This window comes from Cucumis sativus, chromosome 4 (genome assembly GCF_000004075.3).
Source record: "Cucumis sativus cultivar 9930 chromosome 4, Cucumber_9930_V3, whole genome shotgun sequence".
NCBI classification, from domain to species: domain Eukaryota; kingdom Viridiplantae; phylum Streptophyta; class Magnoliopsida; order Cucurbitales; family Cucurbitaceae; genus Cucumis; species Cucumis sativus.
Window position 1 is genome coordinate 9,417,863 of NC_026658.2, and position 20,700 is coordinate 9,438,562.

A 20,700-nucleotide genomic window follows, 5' to 3' on the forward strand; every position below is an offset into this window, starting at 1 on the left:
AACACAATCGTTTAAATTTAAAGTTCTTTTCACATCATTTAAAATGAACACTTGTGTTGACATGATCTGAATGATCGCATACCACTCGAATCTTTATATTTGAAGCATTTTTCTCATCGTTTAAAAGAACTACACAATCACGTGGATAAGGTCTAAATAATAGCGTACCATAGTCAACAGATTCGTTTAGGTTTGAAGTATTTTTCTTATCATTAGAGGAACTACATGATTATATTTATACTACCTACACAATCATGTATCATTACTTACATGATCGCGTATCATATTCACTTAGAAGGAGAATTGCACATGTGCGATCATGTATCATTACCTATACGATTATGTATCACAATCATTTAGAAGAAATAATTATATTTGTGCGTGTGACCAATTAATCATGTGTTGATTGGAACATTTTTTGTATTTTCTATTATAGGACAGTGGACTTTTGTCTTTTTCTGAATTATTCTATACACTATGAATATTTTTTTAACTTGTTATATTTAAAAAAATATATTATTTATTTGAGTAAGGACATTTTATTTTATTATTACAAGTTGAAAATAACTATGATAACAAATGAAAAAAATTTACTTTTCTGCCTCCAAATTCGAGAAAAAATATGTTCGATTACATTTTTAGTCTTTAGATATTGCCAACTAAATTTACCAATTCTCATAACATATCTATGTAGTTTCTGTGTTTTTAAAATCAGGTTTATAAAGTCCTTAAAAACTTTATTTTTTATTTTAAATAATTATATGAAATCTTAAATTAAAAGAAGTAATTTCTAAAAAACATATCATTCCTAAAACTATTTTTTTCTAATTTTAAAGTATCATATAACTTTTCTTTAAATCAAACAAAATTAAAAAAAAAAATTGTCATTATAAATGAATCAAACACAGGTGTGGGTAAATTTAAAAATTGAAAGCGATGATCAATTTTCAGCTTATTTCCATTATAAAATGTTGTATTTTGATGGATATCATTTATATTCCTAGAATTGAAACAAATTAGAATTCTAAACACTATACGGACTTCCAGAAGATAAGATATTTTCCAGTTGCTAGTTCTATTTTCTTTTGTTTTTTATATTTCAAACAAACTTCTAAACTAAACTATAACAAAATTTCACATGCATAAGTTGTGTAGTATTTTCACCATCAACTCTATGAAGGTGAAAATTTGCTTATACACCTAGACCCCATGGGAAGCCAAGAATAGACAAAAGATCATTAATAACAATTTCCTAAAGTGATATACGAAACACATTAATTAATCAAACTGGTTAGTAACAGCTTCATTGCAAAAGTTACAAACATCCCATGACTTGGTAGTTATGTTTGAGAAAGTTGATAAAACTCCTAAGGGTCGACCATTGAATAAAAACAATATCAATGTTCTCATTCTCAAATTCGCCTCAATTCTAACGTCGTTTGAGAATAGTTACATGAACCCGCTTATGATAATTTAATGTAATTTTGTTGTAAAGGTTGCCCAATTCTTTACACTGCTGTGAGTAAATCAGTAATAATTATGAGTTGAGGAGGAAAAGAGGGTCATTATATTGATCATTCTAATCTAAGATTAGTACCCCCTAACCAAATTGAAAACAAGCAAGATCACTCTTTTAAAACAACTTGGTAATACTTTCTTTTTTCTTCTTTTTTCCATTTTAATACCTGAAATCTTTTGACTAGTAATACCATACTAGTAATGTCTGTATTTTACAGAGGAAAAATCACTTACATTGATTTAACGGAAAGTTGCACTTCGGTTTCCAGTTGCAGGGAAGGCATGGCGTCGTTTGCCTTGCGGTAATTCCACGGTGCCACTGTTCTTTTGAACTCTATCTAGACCTAAATCTAACTTTGCCCCAGCATTCTTTGATGCCTTTGGATCTTTGTCATTCTCAGGTTCCAAGTCCTCCTCCAAATCTTCTCCGAATACTACTTCTTTCCTTGCTGCTTCATAGTCGAACGGTTTAATTTGCAAAAAGTCACTTTGGTTTCCTGGATTATCAGTTTCCCCAACATTCATAGCTTTTTCGTTCGAATTCAAACATTTTTGAAAGCTAGAAGACAATTCAGACAAAGACATTGGTTCGTCGTCGTCGTCAATTTCAAGAGGTGAACTAGCACTTAAACCCTTCAACTTTGGTTCACCAGTTGCTTCATCAACAGCGCGCAATTCTTCGTCTTCGTCTTCGTCTTCATCTTCGACATTGTCATCTGAATCATCTTCCAACATGATAATCTCATCGGTCGGGAAGGGTTTTGGAACTGGCACTGCAGGAGGCTCTACATTTGAGCTTTTGGCTGACTCAGCAGCAGGTAGTTCAGAATTTTGAGTTTTTAACGCAGTCACAGTGGTCGGTTCTGCAACTGACTTCAACTGCTCACTTGTTCCCAAGAAAGAATGAAAGGGCAGAGTCACAGAAGATCTGATTTTATCCAACTTGCTCTCTTCCTTATCCTAAAAAAATTAGGCACACAATGAGGCCAGCTAAAGGGGAAGTAAAAGAAATGGTATCTTACACGTTACACCAAAGGGACCTACCTTTTTATCAATATCTAATTTTCTCTTTGGGGCAGAGTTTCCCAACAGTGACCCAAGACCTCGGTTAGTCTTCTTTTGCAATGAAATGTTCACTCCAGTGACCTGAAACAGGAAATCATATAGAGTATAAATATCAAGCAAAGCCCAAATTAGTCTCTAACCATGGTTACTTAGAGATATTTCAATACATGTGCTACTGGATATTTATCGCCATTCGAGTGTTTGCTCGGCTCCGATGTTGTTGGGCCTACTGGAGAGATATGTCTGCTCCCATTTAGAACTGGATGCAGAGAATGATCTACCTTCACACATTTACCAGGTACAAAGGGTCGGTATCCACGTTCCAAGGGTGCAACTTTAGACTGAGAAGAGGGCGAACAAACTCGATCACTGGGAGTATTATCAACAGCACTGTTCTTCATATTCAGGATTGTATCGGGAATATTAGTTTCTTGGTGTTCATTAGCTGATGCATTTTCTTCTGATGCCTGTCGTGTAAAATACATAGAAGAGTGAAGGCAATTGAATACTAAAAAATATCACTACCAACAACGTGGAAAAAAAATCTGCGAAAGGGCAAGTTAGAATAAAAATTAAAAGATAGATTAGACTTCCAAATTATAATATTAATCAACTTACAAATAGAATAATAAGTTTGCAACTCGAAAGATCAGTTGTTAGTCTGTCAATATCCCTCGGGCTTCCAAAAAGAATTAGTTAAGTCTTTTAGTTACAAACTCAGAAGCCACAACAATCCTCCTCCTTAAGTCCTTTTCAATCCTAGACACAGCATAAAGCCGCTGACAACAAGAATAAATGTCCCTTCTTCTCATTTATTTCTAACATCTAATGGATTAAATAATACTGGCACTAATTATATCTCTAATCACCACAAATTCATTGAAGGTCATGCCCTTAAACTCCTAGGGAAATGTTCTTGAACTCGTTAATCATAGTTATGTGGCTTTAGGTGGTGTGACAGTTAATCAACAGCACGAGGTTACAAGCACAAGCCTTACCGCCTCTGCACGGACTTCCTTCAAACGCTGAGCAGCCTCTTCAAATGCACAAGAATTAAGCATCGAATGCCTAATGATGGTAACAATTGAAGCAAGATTCCGCTCAATATATGGATGCTTTGATTTCAGTAGTCTACGTAATTTGTTAACAGTGACAGGCATCTGTTTGGCTTTAACAATAAGAAAAAATGTTAAAACTCTGCAGTAAGCCACACAAACATAAGATCATTTCCAACAACAAATGCCAACATAGCTTTCCCAGTTACCGATTTCCAGTAGCGTTTTGTTTGGCAATATATAACCAGTACTTTCATCCTCTGCACGAGCAACAACATCTCGCCACTCAAAGAGACCCTGTCACATTGTCAAAATTAAATAAGGCTATTTATCTTCCAGTGACATAAATTGAATAGGAGATATGATCTAGCCTCTAATGAATTAGGTTTTTGTTCTTTCCAAACAATTTACAGCCAATTTATGTCATTTCTAAGAACGTTTATTGGAGCTGGAGTTAGTGGTACTCCTGTCAAGTGGGAAATGGCTCTTTTGTTTTTTCAAGGGTTGGGGAGAAAGGTGACGACAAGTCTAAAATGTTTTTAGATTTATCAGATAGGGGATTCTACTGAGACAGATGACGTATGGCTGGAACCTCAAATTTAGAGAAAAATTGTCACACATTGTCTGTGAAGAACGGTTTTACACTAGCAATCCATTATTTTTTCTGCAAGATGTCCTTTTTTCTAATTTTATGAGCAAATTGGCTGCACAGCTTGACCCCATTTTTTGGCATTAAAGAAATAAGATATTTGTAAGAGGTCTTCATCCCTGTTACCATCTAGATGCAGATATACTACAGATAAAATGTAAAGTGTAAGAAAGCTTACTGCAGCAACAGCAAGCTGTTGAGCATCAAAACCAGAACCCTGTAACCTATATTAAAATAAATAGAAATTAGGACATTACTTATGAAAACCTAAATTTTTCACTAAATGCAAAGCGTAAAGAAAAAGAGAGATTTCACCAGCTGGAGGAGAAGTGAAGAATAGCAAATGGTGATGTCCTTTTTACCCAAGAATGGAGAAAACTAACCCGTATACATAAAGATATGAACTTTCTGTCAACAGCTCCTTCTCGTAAAGATGCATACATACGTCATGACTTCTCTTGTAAACCTACAAAATAATGGTTGGTTCATGAAAAAAAAAGTAACAAAATTAAAGCTGATCTCCTATATTGAACCATATTGAATATCAGATCCCAAATTTCCCAAAAACAATTAAATGTGACACCAGAAAAGGGCTTTCATCTCAAATATCAATCCTGGAAATATGGTAAAAAAGAGATTTATAATTTCAGTCGAAGATGCAATTAGCAGTGCCTCTTAATTGAAAGAAAATAAAAACATAAAAGGTCATGATAAAGTTGGAGCAACTTGAAAAAAACTTATGATGATAAACAAAATATTTCATTGAATATATGAAATATACCAAAGGGGCACCTCCTCTTTACACCATTGCACTGATAAAGATGTCAACTTTGGTAGCAGAGATATTGTTATAGTAACAAATGATTGCAATGAAGCTTGGGATTGGCTCATTATCATTATATTAACAAAAAGGGTGATTCAACAATGTGAGCTTGAACATTTCCTTTTGTTGGGTGCTCATTGTGCATTTTATATCCATCCATTCTATCTCAAGAAAAAGTGGGTTTTGTGATTAGAAAAGGAGAGACAGAGAGAAGGTGGAAAGTGCCTAATTCTCATCTTCTATGGGTTAATCTGGCAAAAGCTATTCCTACTAAAAATTAGTTTGAACATAACCAACAGATCTTTCGAGAAAAGATCTTTGTGGTCGGAGTGTTTTCAATTAGCTTTTCTATTCAAGACTTAAGTTTAAATTGGAAATCATTTATTTTTCGTGAATAAGTTTTATGTTCTGCTAATATAAGTTTGTATTATTACTTTTAATTGTGTGATTATATTTTGAGCATTGGGCTGTTTTTCTTTTCATTGCATCAATAAAAAGTTTGTTTCCTTACCGCATAAATAAATATTAAAAAACACAAACAAAAAACAAAATTTCTTCAAGTGACACTTGACTTTCCATGACGATGAGAGAAAATGGTTAACAAATCCTTTGTGGACACAGGGCAAGTGCTAGCATGAAACTGATATGCTTCTAGTTTGAGTAGAACCATAATTTTTGCATCAAGAGCAAAAATTGGTAAGAGGTAATAAGAAAGCAAGGATTAATATTTCTTATTTAAGCTCTCCCTATCAAAGTCAATTACCCTGGATTGAATAACTTAAACAGGTAACTTCTTTTTGGTAAGCCCCTTAGAGTTAGACTTAGCTACAGTAGTCAAAAGTTAGTCTAGTTATAGTTTTCAGTCATCACTTGACCGGCTACTAGTCAATACTTTGTAAGTTTTTGAACGTTGGTTGAGCCTATATAAGGTACCCCATCTGCAATTAATATTAAGAATTGAGAAGTATTTTCTTTGAAGACTGTCTTCAAGAATCAGTTTCATCAGACCATATCCAAGTTTAAAAAAAGAAAGCATATAGTGCAACCCCTTTTTTTGTTTTTCTTTCTTTCAAGGAAAACATGAAGTGCAACTTTTGAGATCTTACTGGCAACAACCCAATACCAATGCCAAAAAAGACCTATGTCTTTTTTTAAATTAATTTTTTTAAAAAAAAAATTGAGATCACCTGGATGAGTGTAAAACAAAACAGATTTCATGATGTTATTGGACAAATCTCATCTGGCAGAATAAGTCCTTAACTAAAATTTTTAAAATGCTGAAGATGATGCGGTGGCGATGCAACCTGTAATTTTTATTTCCATACTTGTAGCAACGTCAGGCTTTAGAAAGGCAGAATGAAAGAATGAATATAATCTTAATCCAGAAAAGGTACATACACTTTTCCATCAGCTCTATATCATATCTCTTAGCAGAATGAAATCCATTCAGATTCCAAGTTTTAAAAACAAGTAATATTAGAAAAGGAAATGAAAAACTCAATATCCTATCATTTAAAGAGAATCTACACTTTGTAATGCAAACAAGTGGATCAATTTTAAAGGTAGCTGAACAAAGCTCAAACACATTTCCCCAAATCCAAAAATTTCTGTTTTTCCTAACAAAATAGCAAAAGATGTCGATAGCAACTATACCTCTACCAGAGGAAGATCAGATTCTTCAGATTCACGAGGCATTGAGGCCAGTTTCATCCTCATCAAATCGTAAATATACAACAAATAATGTGTATCTTCCCGTGCATATCTGTGATTAAAAGATATGAAGTTAAAGAAACGTTAGTAAGGATGTGATGAAAAATGTACAACCAAAGAAAACTTCATGCAATATCACATGCTTTAAAGAATAGACTTGGGTACTTTGTTCAATACATCCATGACTTGTTGGACACTTACAGGGAAAATATAACACTAATTACACCAAATACTCTTACAGAAATCTCCATATGAGAAAAATTGCACTGATCTTTTAACTTAAGCATCATTGCATAACAGCGGCCTATTTTCTCCTTATCAAGTTTGTTTTAAATGTAGACCACATGCATAAAGACCTTACAACATTTATCTTATCTCACCAACTTCACATGGTCAAATCAAATGCATCCACGCAAAGATTACTAAAGAAGAGAAATAATAATGCAATAGAATAACTGGCACCGTCCAGGAGAAAAATATATAAACAAAGGTGTAACTAATAGGAACAAAAGAAAAACAGCATGACAAGAACCAACGACGTTTATACCTCACCATCTCCTCAGGGAGAGGTCTTAATCTCCAGTCTGCATTTTGGTACCTGTAACAAATTTTAACTGTTAAAGCTACAGAAAAAGACCCATTCAATTCCACACATAAAGTATCCAGATGCAGAGAGAGAAAGTTCCTACTCTTTATTGGCTGCAACACCACAAAAGTGATGAAGGAGATACTCCAGACTATTTCTTTCCAGTTTTAATACTCTTGAAGCCTGAGGATAAAAAATGTATGAATAAAGTCAACAGTTATTCGTCCTCTTAAAGTTAAAACACAGAAAAATAAGGCCCTGCATTCTCAAAAGAAGTCCAAAGATAGATAATCCTTGAAAGAAAAATTAACCATAAATCAATCACTTATTTTCGGAAACAGAACCCAAGGGCCACCAGTTTTAAAAAATGGCCAGCGATGATGAATTTTGTTATAATCAGAAAATCAAAGTCGTTCTAGCTCCTATAATCATTGGAAAACCTATTATCAAATGTCAGGATACCTTTGAAATTTTTTTTACGAGAAGTTGTATAATTTGTGAAGACAATGATAAAGGGCGATGATAAAAGAACAAAAACATCCACTCACATAGTAATTTGAAGACACTAAAATACTAATGCAAGAACTAAAGCACAAGTGTAAATAAGGGAAGAACAAGTAGATACTGTAATCTGACCACCATTTTTTTTCCAGATAGAAAAACAAAACGATAGACAAAAGGACACGTGGGCAAAAACCTCTCGATTCCATAATTAAAAGTGGAAAAAAAGGATAAAGGTCCCATCTTATTTACTATTTGTTTTGGATAAAACTATATACATCTGAGGGGACAAGTTAATGCAAGAATCTAGGAATGCAATTTCTTTTCTAAACAGAAATAAATTTTCAATGATGCACCTATGAATGAGATTGTAACCTGCAGAACATTATCTTAATGTAGACCTAAGAGAATTTAACAAGAGGAACAGCCATAAAAAGACAAAGGAAACAAATACTTGAATGGATCCAAGATAATGGCTTTAAAAACACGACCTGTCCAGTGTCAAATAAGTTGCATATATAAATCCCAAAATCTCGTTGAAGCCATACAACGTCTCGATCTGCTCCATGCAGCACCTAGATGAGTATGAATATTATAATAAAACCCCACGCAAACTAAGCTTCAATGTATCTACAAAAAACACTTCATCTCCAACTTTCACCTTTTTCTTTGAAGGATCCTTGAAAACCTCTCTCAGATAGGGCCCCACATGAATTCTAAGCTTCAATGTATCTACAACATAATCCTCAGTTCTTGTAGAAATTTGCATCAGACAGGTAAGTCCTTGAAAAGACCGATACTGATTATGTTCCAAATCAACCTAAGAGATCAATACCGTGCATTAAATGACAGAACACAGAAATCAAAATTAGAAAGTAAATGCGAATATAGACTGCACATCAAAAGTGAGTGTTAGATATCTATGCATAAAACCATACCATTAGAAATTAGTTTTACTAACTGTACTATGTCCCATTGCAAATTAAAGGCCAACTCTGATTTATTTCATAATATTGCAACTAGTCTTGAATTCATATTTGTGCATTTGATTGATTCCTTGCCCAACTCAAATTAATAATGCAAACATGAAAGTTTGGGAAGAAAGCATTTGCTACCCCAAAATAATTTAAAACACTGTCTAAATACAGTCAATTCTAAGTAATTCTTCATTTTTTTTAATAGAAATAACTACTTTCATTAAGAAAAAATGAAATAATACAAAGGCATACAAATGGAACCATGTAGGATATTGCCTAGAGCATAATAATAGAAAGTCTTCAAAACCAAAGTCCAAAGAGAAACATGGAACCACGATAAGGATCATACCTCACCTATCCTATCCATACCTCAAAACGATCTATTGTCTCCCCCGGCACAAACATCCACAAATAGAAAAACGGCCTTTCTCTAAAATTGTATGAGAAAGACCTTCTATAAAATTAAATTACTAACAATTCCTTTTAATCATACAAGCTTACTAATTATGAGTCTATGACACAAAATTAAACTAATAACAATTCCGTACCGCAAATTCGTTCACCCCTCGCAGTTTAGCTGCCAGTTCCTTCAAATCATTGACTTCCTCTATGAATTTGAAAGGAGTACAATCCAAAGATGGTGGATAGATAGGTTGAAAATCTTCACTAATCTTATCAACAAAGTCCAATACAGAAAGCTTCTCCTGCACAAACAAGTAAAATGAAGTAAGCAACAGCTCTCAGCTTCCACAAAACAATATGTGCTCATGAAAAATAGATACACACTATACATTTGCTAATCCCATTGAAATTCAATCGCTATCCCAGCTAAACCACAGAGCAAGTTTACAGAAGACAAGCCAAGAACTTCTGGCCAATAAAATTTGGTCCTTTTTTGGGAGCCATTAAATTTCCAAAATAAGCTAACTAGCCAAGCACGATATCCTTCCTCCCTTGTAATCAAAGAAAATGAAAAACTAACACTTAAAACCATAACAGCCAAAGGAGGTTAAACTAACCAGTGGATGTACAAACCGGATGCCATCTTCACTCCTTTGCAACCAGACATGCTCGAAAGGCTGGTTAGAATTATTAACCAAAATATTAAACTCGTCCTGTGGTCTACGGATAGTTGGTATATGAAATGGCACTTTCGGCTTCACCCCTAAAGTTTTCCTATCCTTGGTAGCAACCTTCACACTCGACTCAAAACTCGAATCATGCATCTCATCTTCATGAGTCGGAGTTTTCTTCTTCTTCCCACACACCAACTGAAACCCATCATCAGGGTCTGCGGTCAAAGCCAGTGCCCTCCCACTCTCCTCCTCCTCCTCCTTCCGAATCTTCTGAAACTCATCCAGCGACACATCGAACCGTTCAAAAATCTCATCATTAACATTAACCAACCAATCATACGCGTCGTCGGTATCCTCAGGGAACGCCATTTCCTTACCCCAAACTTCGGCGGAAGAGCCAATGGTTTCAAGCATCGATTGAGATTGGCGCTCGATGGTCCGTATTGGGATTTTGAATTCGTCAAAGTTGTAATAAAAGTGAAAGTCCTTTTCGGCGGGAATGGCCCGAGAAGAGGCGGCGAGCTTGGAGAGAGACGAACCAAGAGAACCAGTGGTTAGGGATTGGAGAGTCTGAGCCTTCTGAGAATCAGACTGATCGACGTCCATATTGTTGCAAGCTCAGAGATGGCTCGCCGGAGATGAGAGGGATTCCCCGTTGAGGTTATCGACGGTTAGGGTTCCGGAGAAGAGTTGTAGAGAAGAACTTCGTTTCGGCTTCGCATATACTTCACTGTGAGAGAAGAGAGAAGAGAAAAGAGAAGAGAAATGAGAATAGAAGTGAGAGAAAATATTAGGGTAGAGAGAGAAGGGTATGTCACGTGAGAGGGCGAATGTGCACGTAACCTTCATCTTCCACAGATTATGTTATGTTATCAATAAATTAGGTTAAATCACAATTTTTTAATTTTCTTCAAACAAAAAAATATATTTTTAATAACTAGTCACAACAAATATATATATATATATATGTATATATATAGTCTTCAAAATAACAAAATTATTTAATAGTTGGTTCTAATTTCAAAATAGAATTTTGCATTATTTACGTAGATGAGAGGAAACCTTTTTCGTCTCATGTTTGTAAGAAAAAATCTTCCTCATTTTACTTGTTTTATACTTCGCTTGTCCCTCTTTCTTAATCTCCTTCTTTTAGGTTTTCTTTTCTTTACTCAAATGAAACCTAAAAGAAGAAAATTTATTAAATAATATAAATAAATTGTTTAAAATGTAAAAAAATAAAAAAAAATTGTATTTATATTTGGATGGAAGGATCTAAAATTTAAATTCAAATTGTTATTAACATTATTTAATAAATTGTTTAAAACATTAAAAAAAAATGTGAAAATCTTGTATTTATGTTTAACATTATCTTAGGGGAGGATCTAAAATTTAAATTTACATTGTTATTAAAACTATATTATGTATTTAATGAATTGTTTAAAATATAAAAAATGTGAAATTCTTGTATTTATATTTGACATTATTTTAGATGATTTCTTTAAAGGCTACATGAATGTGTTTTCGTAGCGCCACCTATGATTGTTAGGGAATTCCGAGGATGAAAGAGACCATTAGTAGAGATTCGAGAATCTGAGCCTAGGTGATGATATGGATGAGGGATTGTAATATGGCTTCGGGCCTAGCTTAACCCATGGTGGGTGGCTCTATGTGCACATAGAAGTAGATATGAAGATTGTTATTGTGGGAGGTGCTAAGTATACGTGAGCTTAGTTTGGTTGTGTGTTCCCTTGTAGATATAGATAACGTGTGAGCCATTCTCAGTCGTGTATTTAGTATGTAATCATGATTGGATTGGATGGGGATTGGACCTAATGTTTCCTTGTGGATATGAATCACATGTGAGTTATTCTGTGCCGTGTATTTAGTATGCTATCATGGTTGGATTGAATGGAGACTGTTACTATGTCATATACTAAATATGTGTGAGCTCGGTCTGGTCGCGTGTTTTCTTGTGAATACATATCACATGTGACTTGTTCCCGGTTGTGTATTTAGTATTCTACCATGATTGGATTAGATGGAGGTTGTTATTGTGGCAGATACTAAATATGTGTAAGCTTAGTTTGGCCACATGATTTCTTGATCATGTGCGAACTATTATTGACCATATATTTAGACACTTTTGCTATGGTTGGATTTGGCACGAATTTATTAAAAAAATTTGTTTAACAATGTAACAATTGGACTGTGACAATTGAAATGCTGCCCCATTGATTGAGGGACAGGGACAAAGGTTAGAAATAAGGCCAAAAAAAAAAGCTATCTCAGGTAATGTCTTCGTAAGAGGAAGTAAATTACATTGTTTTTAAAATGTATAAATTATATGAAATTTATATGAAATATGTATTTTTTTTAAAAAAAAATACATTGGGGTCATATGTCTCCCCGTATCCCACCTTAAATGTCATATATTTTAAAAACATTTATTATTATAAATCACTCGCTCTACATCGCAAATGTCTTAAAGACACTTACTCATCTCAAACTTGTCAAATTATCTATTGTTTAACAAATATTTTAAAGACACTCACTCATCTCAAACTATTAAAGATGCTCACTCATCTCAAGCTTATCAAATTATCTAAAACTCTTTAAGATGCTCACTCATCTCAAGCTTGTGAAATTATGTACGGATTAACATAACAATGATATGTTTTAAAAACACTCACCCATCTCAAATTATCTACCGATTAAATACTTACTAACTCATCTCTCATCTCTAGACGTACACATAAGTGTGAGTTCTCCAAACAAATGAAAGAATGTAATCTGAAGAGATTTTCTCTTTTCATAATTTGTTTTAATTTTTAATTTTTAAAATAATTTTTAAAAAAATTATTAATTTTAGCGTGTTAACGTTCCAGATATATGCATGAGTCATTTATGAAGCTTTGTTTGACAATGGATCTCTCTTCTGAACAAAAGAACAAAAATGTATTCACGAACGATCAATTGACATTTTTATATACTAAAAATAAATATAATATAATACGTAGATTGAATTCCCCTTAAAACAATTGGAAGAAGAAAGAAAATACCTGTATGCTAGTTTTACTGCCATACATATGATACTAGAGTCCTATATATATAAAGGAAATATACATTTTGTTATTCTTCTATTGTAGGAAAGGAAAAAGGTGATGTTTCTTTTATTGCAGGAAGAAAAAGATAAAAGAGTTCATGGTGGGCAAACGTGAGAGTCTAGTTAGAGGGGTCAATTATTATTATAACCAAGGTAACAATTATAAGGATAATGAAACTATTTATAATAGAATATACGATATTTTCAAATACAGCTCTCTCTATGTCACTTTTATCATTTTTTTACAACCAACCACTAAATAAAGTTTGTCAGATTGATCTTTATTAAAATGATAATCCAAAGAATCCCCAAATTATTTATAGGAGTGAATTGAAAAGTAATAGATGAATGGACAATTAACAATCTAATATTCTTACAGAATTTCGTTTCACACTAATTCCACACAGTGATGAAGCATGTACAGTTGAAATTCAAGTATGTCAAAATGAAATCTATTATTACTCATATCATGCAACATTGAACAAGAAAAAGGGTTTAGGGTTTCACACCAAAAACAAGAAGCCCCCAAAATACTGTGTGTAGTATTTTTTTTCAATACTCCTAAAAACCAAATCCCACTGTCACATTATTCTCCGGGGGGAAACACTTTGTCCGTATATACACAAAAACAGATGAGATTACGAATTTTAGAACTTCGAGGAGGAAGGAAGAAGCATAGCCAAGCTATAAGAAAGCATGCAAATTAAAGGAGAGGGTGTGAATGGGAGGGTTACCCATATTAATTGGAAGGGCTGTTGTTCTCAGGAAGTTTGTCGACAACACGGACGCGGATGACAGGGATGGAGCCCCACCATTCTTTGAGCCGTCTGTCTCCGCCGCTGTTGATATCTCCAGTGTTCTTCTGTAGTTTTGAGGTCGTGAAAAAGCCGTATAATATCAATCCCATTATTATGTACTTTGTTGGAACTAATGCCAGTGTTATTGCTAAGACACTCAATACTGCCATTGTCATGTCTGCGTGCTGCAACCAAACAAAGAAAGTAGGGGTATTGTTAATTTCAATTCAAAACGAACAGCTCCTCTATTTGAAATGAACTTAAATAGGTTTCTTCAAAATGGAGTGTAGTGGTGATCAACGGTGCAGAAACAGACACATCTATATGTTTTCTTTTGGTTTTTGTCAACGCAAATTGTGAAACCGGCCCTATCATTCAACTGGTACAATATAGTTATAATTACAACCTCTAACTCACATGGCAAAAATTGAACTCTCAAACTTATCGCAATTTTCAACGATTATATATGCTTGTTATCATTTAAAAATCTAATTTATACCACTATTGTAAATTTGAGTGTTCAATTTTAACAATCGTACAAGTACTTTTGAAGGTTTAATTTTTACGGTGGGGTGGTAATTGAAAGCCATAAATTGTTGTTGTTGCAAATTTTTCTTGTTTTTTCTAGTTTGACACGAGGAATTGAACATTCAAACGAGAACTTTTGGAAATAGTAAAGATGTGCCTTTGACTAATTGACCACACAAGTTTTGGTAAAAGGTTAAGTGTAAATGTCCAACCCAGTTGAGTTATGCTCTATGAAAAGTATCCGGTTAGGAGTAGCTAACATAAAATAAAACTACATTTCAGCGTAAAAATGTAAAATAACCAGTTTTCTAAAATTGGTTCAAAGAGACTTTTCATCAGGCAATTTCAATTTACCTAATAGCATTTCCTAGAACCATTTAACTATAATTTTGGCCTTCCAAAACCATATCCGCGAGAAACCAAATTCACTAAAATCATTAAAGAGTCAAAAGAAAAATCTATACTAAAATCACTAAAGACGAGGAAACCTAATATTTATTTCTTTCATCCAAATGGACATAGCATACCTAGCACAAACTATTACTACCAACTTCAAGATAGAGGTTCAGTTCCCCCACCCAACATATTTGTGGGTATCCGTCCATGTAAAGGGAAATCTTCAATTCAAATATACTTCCCACCAACTTCTATCAGTCTATATGCCCATCTACCTGTCTTATCATTATTGATCTAAAATCTAAACTGGCCAATTTAAGACTCAATCTCAAGAGAGATGACAGTACACATTGTCAAAAAAAATTACATAAGAAAAGTGAACATACCTTGCGAGTTTTGGATATAAAAATGGACCAAATCTTCAACACTGCAATGTTTGCAGACTGCACAATCTCATGCACATTTTGCAAACTCTGTTGGGCAGCCACTATGCTCTCCATCATAGTCTGGTCAGAGGCAGTGCAGACCACAATCTCATCGCACTTTTCCTGAATCTTTTCCATTCTCGCTTGAAGCATTGCCATGACCACCCAAGATAAGAAGGCTGCCACAGCCTTGCCAAACCACTCCCTACATCCACAAAGAACATTAGTTGCCAAACTTGATCTTGATCCAAGAAAAAATTGAAGAATACAATTATTGAAACGTATGATTAGGATATTTTGTGCACACAAAAAGCCCAGACAGAACATACTTGTATGTAATTATCAAAGATACAGCAAGCACAATAACAGTTGCCACTGGTCGTTCCCATTCAATAACTTCTTTGAGCCAAGATAACCTGCTCTTGAGTGGCTTTAGCAGCTCCTGTATCATATTATCAAGTTGTGATTTTAATATAAGTCGAAAGAGAATAAATTTTAAAAATATTTGATTAGATTAAGATGCTTGCCAAGAAGATGAATGCACTTTCTCCGATTCCTTCCTCTTTCAGTCCTACAGCAGTAGCCTTGGCAACTGCAACTTTCTTCTCTTCTTCTCTCGCCTGATTAATGGCATTCTCTAAGGAAGACTGGGATTCACCAAGTTCAGTACTTGTACGATGAACTTTCTTTGTTACATCTACACTAGAGTCAGATAATTGTGACATGTTCAAATATCTCAGGGTTGAAGTCGCACTACATGGGACTCCACTATTCAGCAACTTCAGATTCTCAGCAAGTTCTTCTAGCACATAGTCCCCCTTTGGTAACTCATCGCACAAGGAAAAGATTAAGAACTTTGTAGGAATTGGTGGAGATATTCTAAGCAGTTCTCTGGCTGCATGAAGCCTTATAATCCCTAATATTGTTCTTGAATGCATCTCCCATGCTTGTGCTGGACTTTCCACATTAAATTTCTGCAAAAAGCGATGCAAGAGTATGACCTCCTTTATTAATGCTAGCCAATGATCACGTCTTGTGGAACTTGTCATCTCTGGAAACTCCAACACAACTTCCTCTAATCTATAAAAATGTAAAAATATTTGGATTAGTTATAGATTTTTTTTTCTTTTACACTAAGCGCAATCATTGCCCAAAAAATATACAAAAATTAATTAATTAATTAAAATCTCACATTGCAGGGGATTCGTAGACTATTGCCTTGTCAAAAAGTGGTGCACCCCAAGGTCCTGTGGAAGCTGGTTTCACACTGTGCATGGTGTCCTTTGAGAGTTCTATCTCAATTGCATTTTCATATGTTATCACTCCCGAAGCCTCAAAATAGAGGCTGTAATTAGTTAATGTAAGCCTTCCTGAGACAGAAAAATGACCTTCGTGGCTCAGGCATGTTCTCCATGACAGACCAATCAAATGGGAGAGGAAACAATGATAATCAACTAAATCTAACCAGGCCAACTTGTTGATCCAATGTGGCGAACTACCCTTTGGGAGCTAGCAGTGCCCTCCACATGCAATATGAACTCATCATCACGCAGTTCTACACCCTTTGGTGTGGCCTGTTTCTGCAGATACTTCATGCATCTGCAGATGATAAATTGAACAACAGCCAAAAAGAATAAGAAAAGAAGTTAGAAAACGATTTAGAAGTTATGTGATAAAATGTAAAATATTTTAACCATCTTTAACTCTATAACAGAGGTTCCCTTCCCCCTACCAGGTTTGGGGAGTTGAGCAATGATAACGAATCTATGATAACTTATAAAAAGCATCTGCCCAAAAAGAAACGCAAATTATGTAATCTCTCTAGAACTACTTTGAAGTTCTTTTACGTGTTTTTCAAAACTTCAAAATTCAAAGTCATGAAAAATGGCTTCAGTTAGAGGAACTGAAATAGGCCTCATATATAGGCAAGGAGAGAAGAATTATTGTACTTCTATGACACACAGTCTGAGTAAAGTAGAGCAAACTAACAAAAGCATAACTGTCAAATAAACAGAAAGAGCAGGTGCCCGTTGGTGTGCTATCTTCACATATGGTTCAGAGCTTCAATTAATAACAACTATAGGGATAATGTTTACATAATCCATAGCATAAGAATCCACAGTACCGAAGAAAATTGTAATTTAGAATGAGTTATAGCAATTACTTGTCAATTTCCTTGAGAAATTTATCATATGCCGGGAAATGAAGCCGGTGTCCAGTTGGAGCTGTTAGAGTTTCGAATGTGAATCTTGCATTGACAAGATCCGAAACTAATGGAACTAAAGACCCTAACCACACATATGCATCTTCTCCAACATCTGGATCGTCGTTAACCTGCCAAGATGACACCAAAATTAGGTGTCCAAACGAGAGAGAGAGAAAACAGGTAGGAAATGGACCCACCAATGATCAATCAATCGTTCAATCACACACACAGACACACGATATTCTTACCAACAAAGGCATAATGTCCGAATAGAAAAGAGGAATCTCATCCTGCTCCGGAGGCACATTGGCTGCTACGACTTTCTTCTTCTCTTCTTTCCCCTTCGCCACACACTCCTGTTACATTAACAACAGAGAAATGTAAAAGTTATACACGAACAAACTCGATAATAATACCGATGCATAAGGCAGAGATTCAGCATGAAAAAATCAACTGGAAAGAAACGTAAAAAAGATTTCGAATATTACATTGTAACACCATAATTCAAGTTTTGGAGGACACAATACAAAAGAACAATCACCGAATTAACTAACCAAATTTCGGAAGATTGTAAGCATAAATACAGTGGTATAAATCTTCAAACTAGATCGATGAAACCGATATATTATAGGAGCCTCATAGAGAAGAAGAGAAGTACGTGTGTATACGTACCTGACGAGTCTGTTCATCTTGAGAAGAAGGCGTCTCCCAAGCAAGCATCATATCAAAGCTGAAACGGGTAAACGATCCATTACCAATACCTTCCTCCAAGTTCCGACACATATTTGCCAAAGCCTTAGCGCTACAAAACTCCACGAACTTCCTCGAATAGGTTCCGGTCTCAGGTTTCCAGGAAATCTCAAACTCCTCCACCAATCCTTCCACCGAACTGCCGACTTTCCTGCACAAGTACACTCCAAAAATCGTTAAACAAACACAACAGTTCTGTGCAAACCAGAGAACAAGAAGAATGACATTACGAAGTTGCTTCGATTTGGAATGAAGGAAGAAGAAGAGAAGGAGTTATCTTACAGAGCACAGCGTTGGACGACGTCATTGGCGATGGAGGAGAGGTGTTTCCGAGAGGTGGTCGCCATTGTTGTTGCGGTGATTTCGATTTGCTGCTGAACCATTGGGGAACGAAATGAAGGAGGTGGGAAGAAGAAGAAGAAGAAGGTTTGTTCGGTCGGTTGTAATGGCTAAGGAGTGAAAATTGGGTGTTGATGAACGTGTCTTTACACTACTAGGCCACGTGGCATTCCTCATGCAATGCTTTGTGCATGCCCACAGGGGACCTCTCGGCTCGGAACCTATGGATAGAATCTCCCCTTTGTCGCTTTATGAATTAATTAATTACACCTTTTTGTTTTTGTTAATTATTACATATTATAAATAATGCAAACCCCCAAACTCAACTAATTTTGATATAACATTGCTTTCTTTTAACACGTAATAGTTGCAAATTTACCAATTAAATTCAAATTAATTAAGTATATCACTGATAGACCATGTTGCAAATATTGGTCAATCACTGATACACCATGTGAAGTCTATCAGCGATACAAGTTTATCAGTGATATTTTTGCTATATTTCCATTTTTTTTAAATATTGCTATCTTTAATTATTATTGCTAAAATAGTCATCTATTGCAATTTCTCATGTCATTAACTAATGCAGTTAAATGATTATTTGACCCATAACTTTAAAGTTGAGTTGAAGTATAATCAATTTCACTAAAGCTATCGGTGTTCTTGAATACAATTCACCTTCACCAACTTTAACGTTGTTTAATATTAAAGTTTCGTAAATGTATATAGAACTTAAATCTTTCCCTCTTTCTCTTTCTCTCTCTCACCGTTTCCATCTACTCAATTATCTCGTCGATCAACCAACTCCATAACAGCCAACCATCAACAACTAATATTACCTCACTTAGATGATATGCTCTAATGACCATCGTTATTAAAAAGTATATGTAATTTTATTGGTTCTAAAGTACAAATTCTTTCGTTTTCAAGTGATATTGTCTATATATATATATAAACACACACACAAATATAGCAAAATATATGTGATAGACTATTCTTAGTTTATCACGATACAAATAGACACAAATAGTAGTTTATTTTAATCTATCACGGTACGTCATATATATACTATGATATTTTGTTATATTTTGATTTATTTTATTCTATATTTGAAAATTCAAATTAACACATAACTATATGTATATATATATAATCGGTAATATAGTGAAATGTTATATTTGAAGAAGTTGCAACATTTTTCTTTTATTAGTTGTTTGAATAAATCAAATTTTCTAACTTCTTTATAGAATTAATTTGTCAAGGTGGGTCTAAAAAAGTGTAGTTGTAAGCATATTTTTAAATCCATTTCAATTCTACCACATGCCATCAAACTAAAAATAGTCACTATCCTTTATTTCTTGAAAATAGTGCGTTGAGGATAGATTGTAAGAAGAGAATGTTAAATCAGGATGAAAGTCGGTTAGACTAATTGATAACTAAAATGAATGGATTGATTTTACACAGGAAGCAATAAATAGGCTTGAGGATCATATTTTCAGATTTAGTGTGATCATATTATTCTTTTGTGACTGTTGGTCACCACTGTAGTCAAGTAATCTCTATGTAGCAGCAAGAACAGAGGCAAGATCTTGAACTTTCTGTTCGTATAACTTAGTTATGGTCCACGACTTGAGCTCTTCTACAAAGTAAAATACTTTATCTTTTTCTGACATGTATTGAATGTCTAACATATCATCGAAGAACTATTTGACATACTCTCTTATGGTTCCCGTGTGTATAAGCTCCCACAGTTATCTTTGAGCAATAAATTTAAGATTTTTAGGGAAGAACTGAGCCCTTTGTTCTTTCTTAAGATCTTCACACATAACAGTGGTACATCAACCATTTTTGGCGTAGTTCACTTTTGACCTCCATAAGAGTTTTGCATCATCAGACAGATGCATTGAGGCTAATGTCACCTTGGTTTCTTTAGATTTGGTTCCACTGACCTTAAAATATTATTTCATATCAAATATGAAAATTTCAAGCTCTTTAGCATCGCGGTTCTCGTTAAAAGTTTTGGGTTTCAGGATTTTGAACTTGATCGAAACACTATATGCTTAATTCGGGGTCTGATTCCCCACTACTTGCATCATTAAATTTACTTGCATTTTCATCTTGGGCATCTCGACCTTGATTGTCTATATCGTTGCTCTAAAGTCGTCTGACAGATCGCTGAACAACTTCATGGTTTTC

At 34.5% G+C, this 20,700-nt stretch overlaps 2 protein-coding genes across 2 annotated transcripts; both read right to left on the bottom strand.

Annotated features, from left to right (window-relative positions):
- Positions 1 to 1,523: 1,523 nt before the first annotated feature.
- Positions 1,524 to 10,747, bottom strand: LOC101220390 (protein RRP6-like 2). Its single transcript, XM_004149064.3, has 14 exons — positions 9,904 to 10,747; positions 9,433 to 9,588; positions 8,569 to 8,727; positions 8,399 to 8,482; positions 7,510 to 7,589; positions 7,368 to 7,418; positions 6,764 to 6,872; positions 4,671 to 4,753; positions 4,466 to 4,511; positions 3,848 to 3,935; positions 3,582 to 3,751; positions 2,751 to 3,050; positions 2,563 to 2,664; positions 1,524 to 2,478 (listed from the first exon to the last, which is right to left on the bottom strand). The coding sequence occupies exons 1-14, from the start codon at positions 10,564 to 10,566 to the stop codon at positions 1,759 to 1,761; spliced, it is 2,811 nt and encodes a 936-aa protein (XP_004149112.1). The 5' UTR covers positions 10,567 to 10,747; the 3' UTR covers positions 1,524 to 1,758.
- Positions 10,748 to 13,487: 2,740 nt separating this feature from the next.
- On the bottom strand, positions 13,488 to 18,633 carry LOC101222504. Its single transcript, XM_004149073.3, has 10 exons — positions 18,448 to 18,633; positions 18,088 to 18,316; positions 17,664 to 17,771; positions 17,374 to 17,543; positions 16,675 to 16,808; positions 16,402 to 16,579; positions 15,737 to 16,289; positions 15,539 to 15,651; positions 15,171 to 15,414; positions 13,488 to 14,045 (listed from the first exon to the last, which is right to left on the bottom strand). Exons 1-10 carry the CDS (start codon positions 18,546 to 18,548, stop codon positions 13,803 to 13,805), a joined length of 2,073 nt encoding a protein of 690 aa, XP_004149121.2. The 5' UTR covers positions 18,549 to 18,633; the 3' UTR covers positions 13,488 to 13,802.
- Between the last annotated feature and the right edge of the window lie 2,067 nt (positions 18,634 to 20,700).

Excerpts from the sequence above, each read along its gene's own strand:
- LOC101220390 (XM_004149064.3), bottom strand. The coding sequence starts at position 10,566 with ATGGACGTCGATCAGTCTGATTCTCAGAAGGCTCAGACTCTCCAATCC. Across the intron at positions 6,873-7,367 it reads CTCCCTGAGGAGATGGTGAG|ATATGCACGGGAAGATACAC; the intron begins GTATAAACGTCG and ends TTTTAATCACAG. Across the intron at positions 4,512-4,670 it reads TCATATCTTTATGTATACGG|GTTACAGGGTTCTGGTTTTG; the intron begins GTTAGTTTTCTC and ends ATTTTAATATAG.
- LOC101222504 (XM_004149073.3), bottom strand. The coding sequence starts at position 18,548 with ATGGTTCAGCAGCAAATCGAAATCACCGCAACAACAATGGCGACCACC. Across the intron at positions 17,544-17,663 it reads CGGACATTATGCCTTTGTTG|GTTAACGACGATCCAGATGT; the intron begins GTAAGAATATCG and ends TCATCTTGGCAG. Across the intron at positions 16,580-16,674 it reads TGGATCAACAAGTTGGCCTG|GAAGGCTTACATTAACTAAT; the intron begins GTTAGATTTAGT and ends TTTCTGTCTCAG.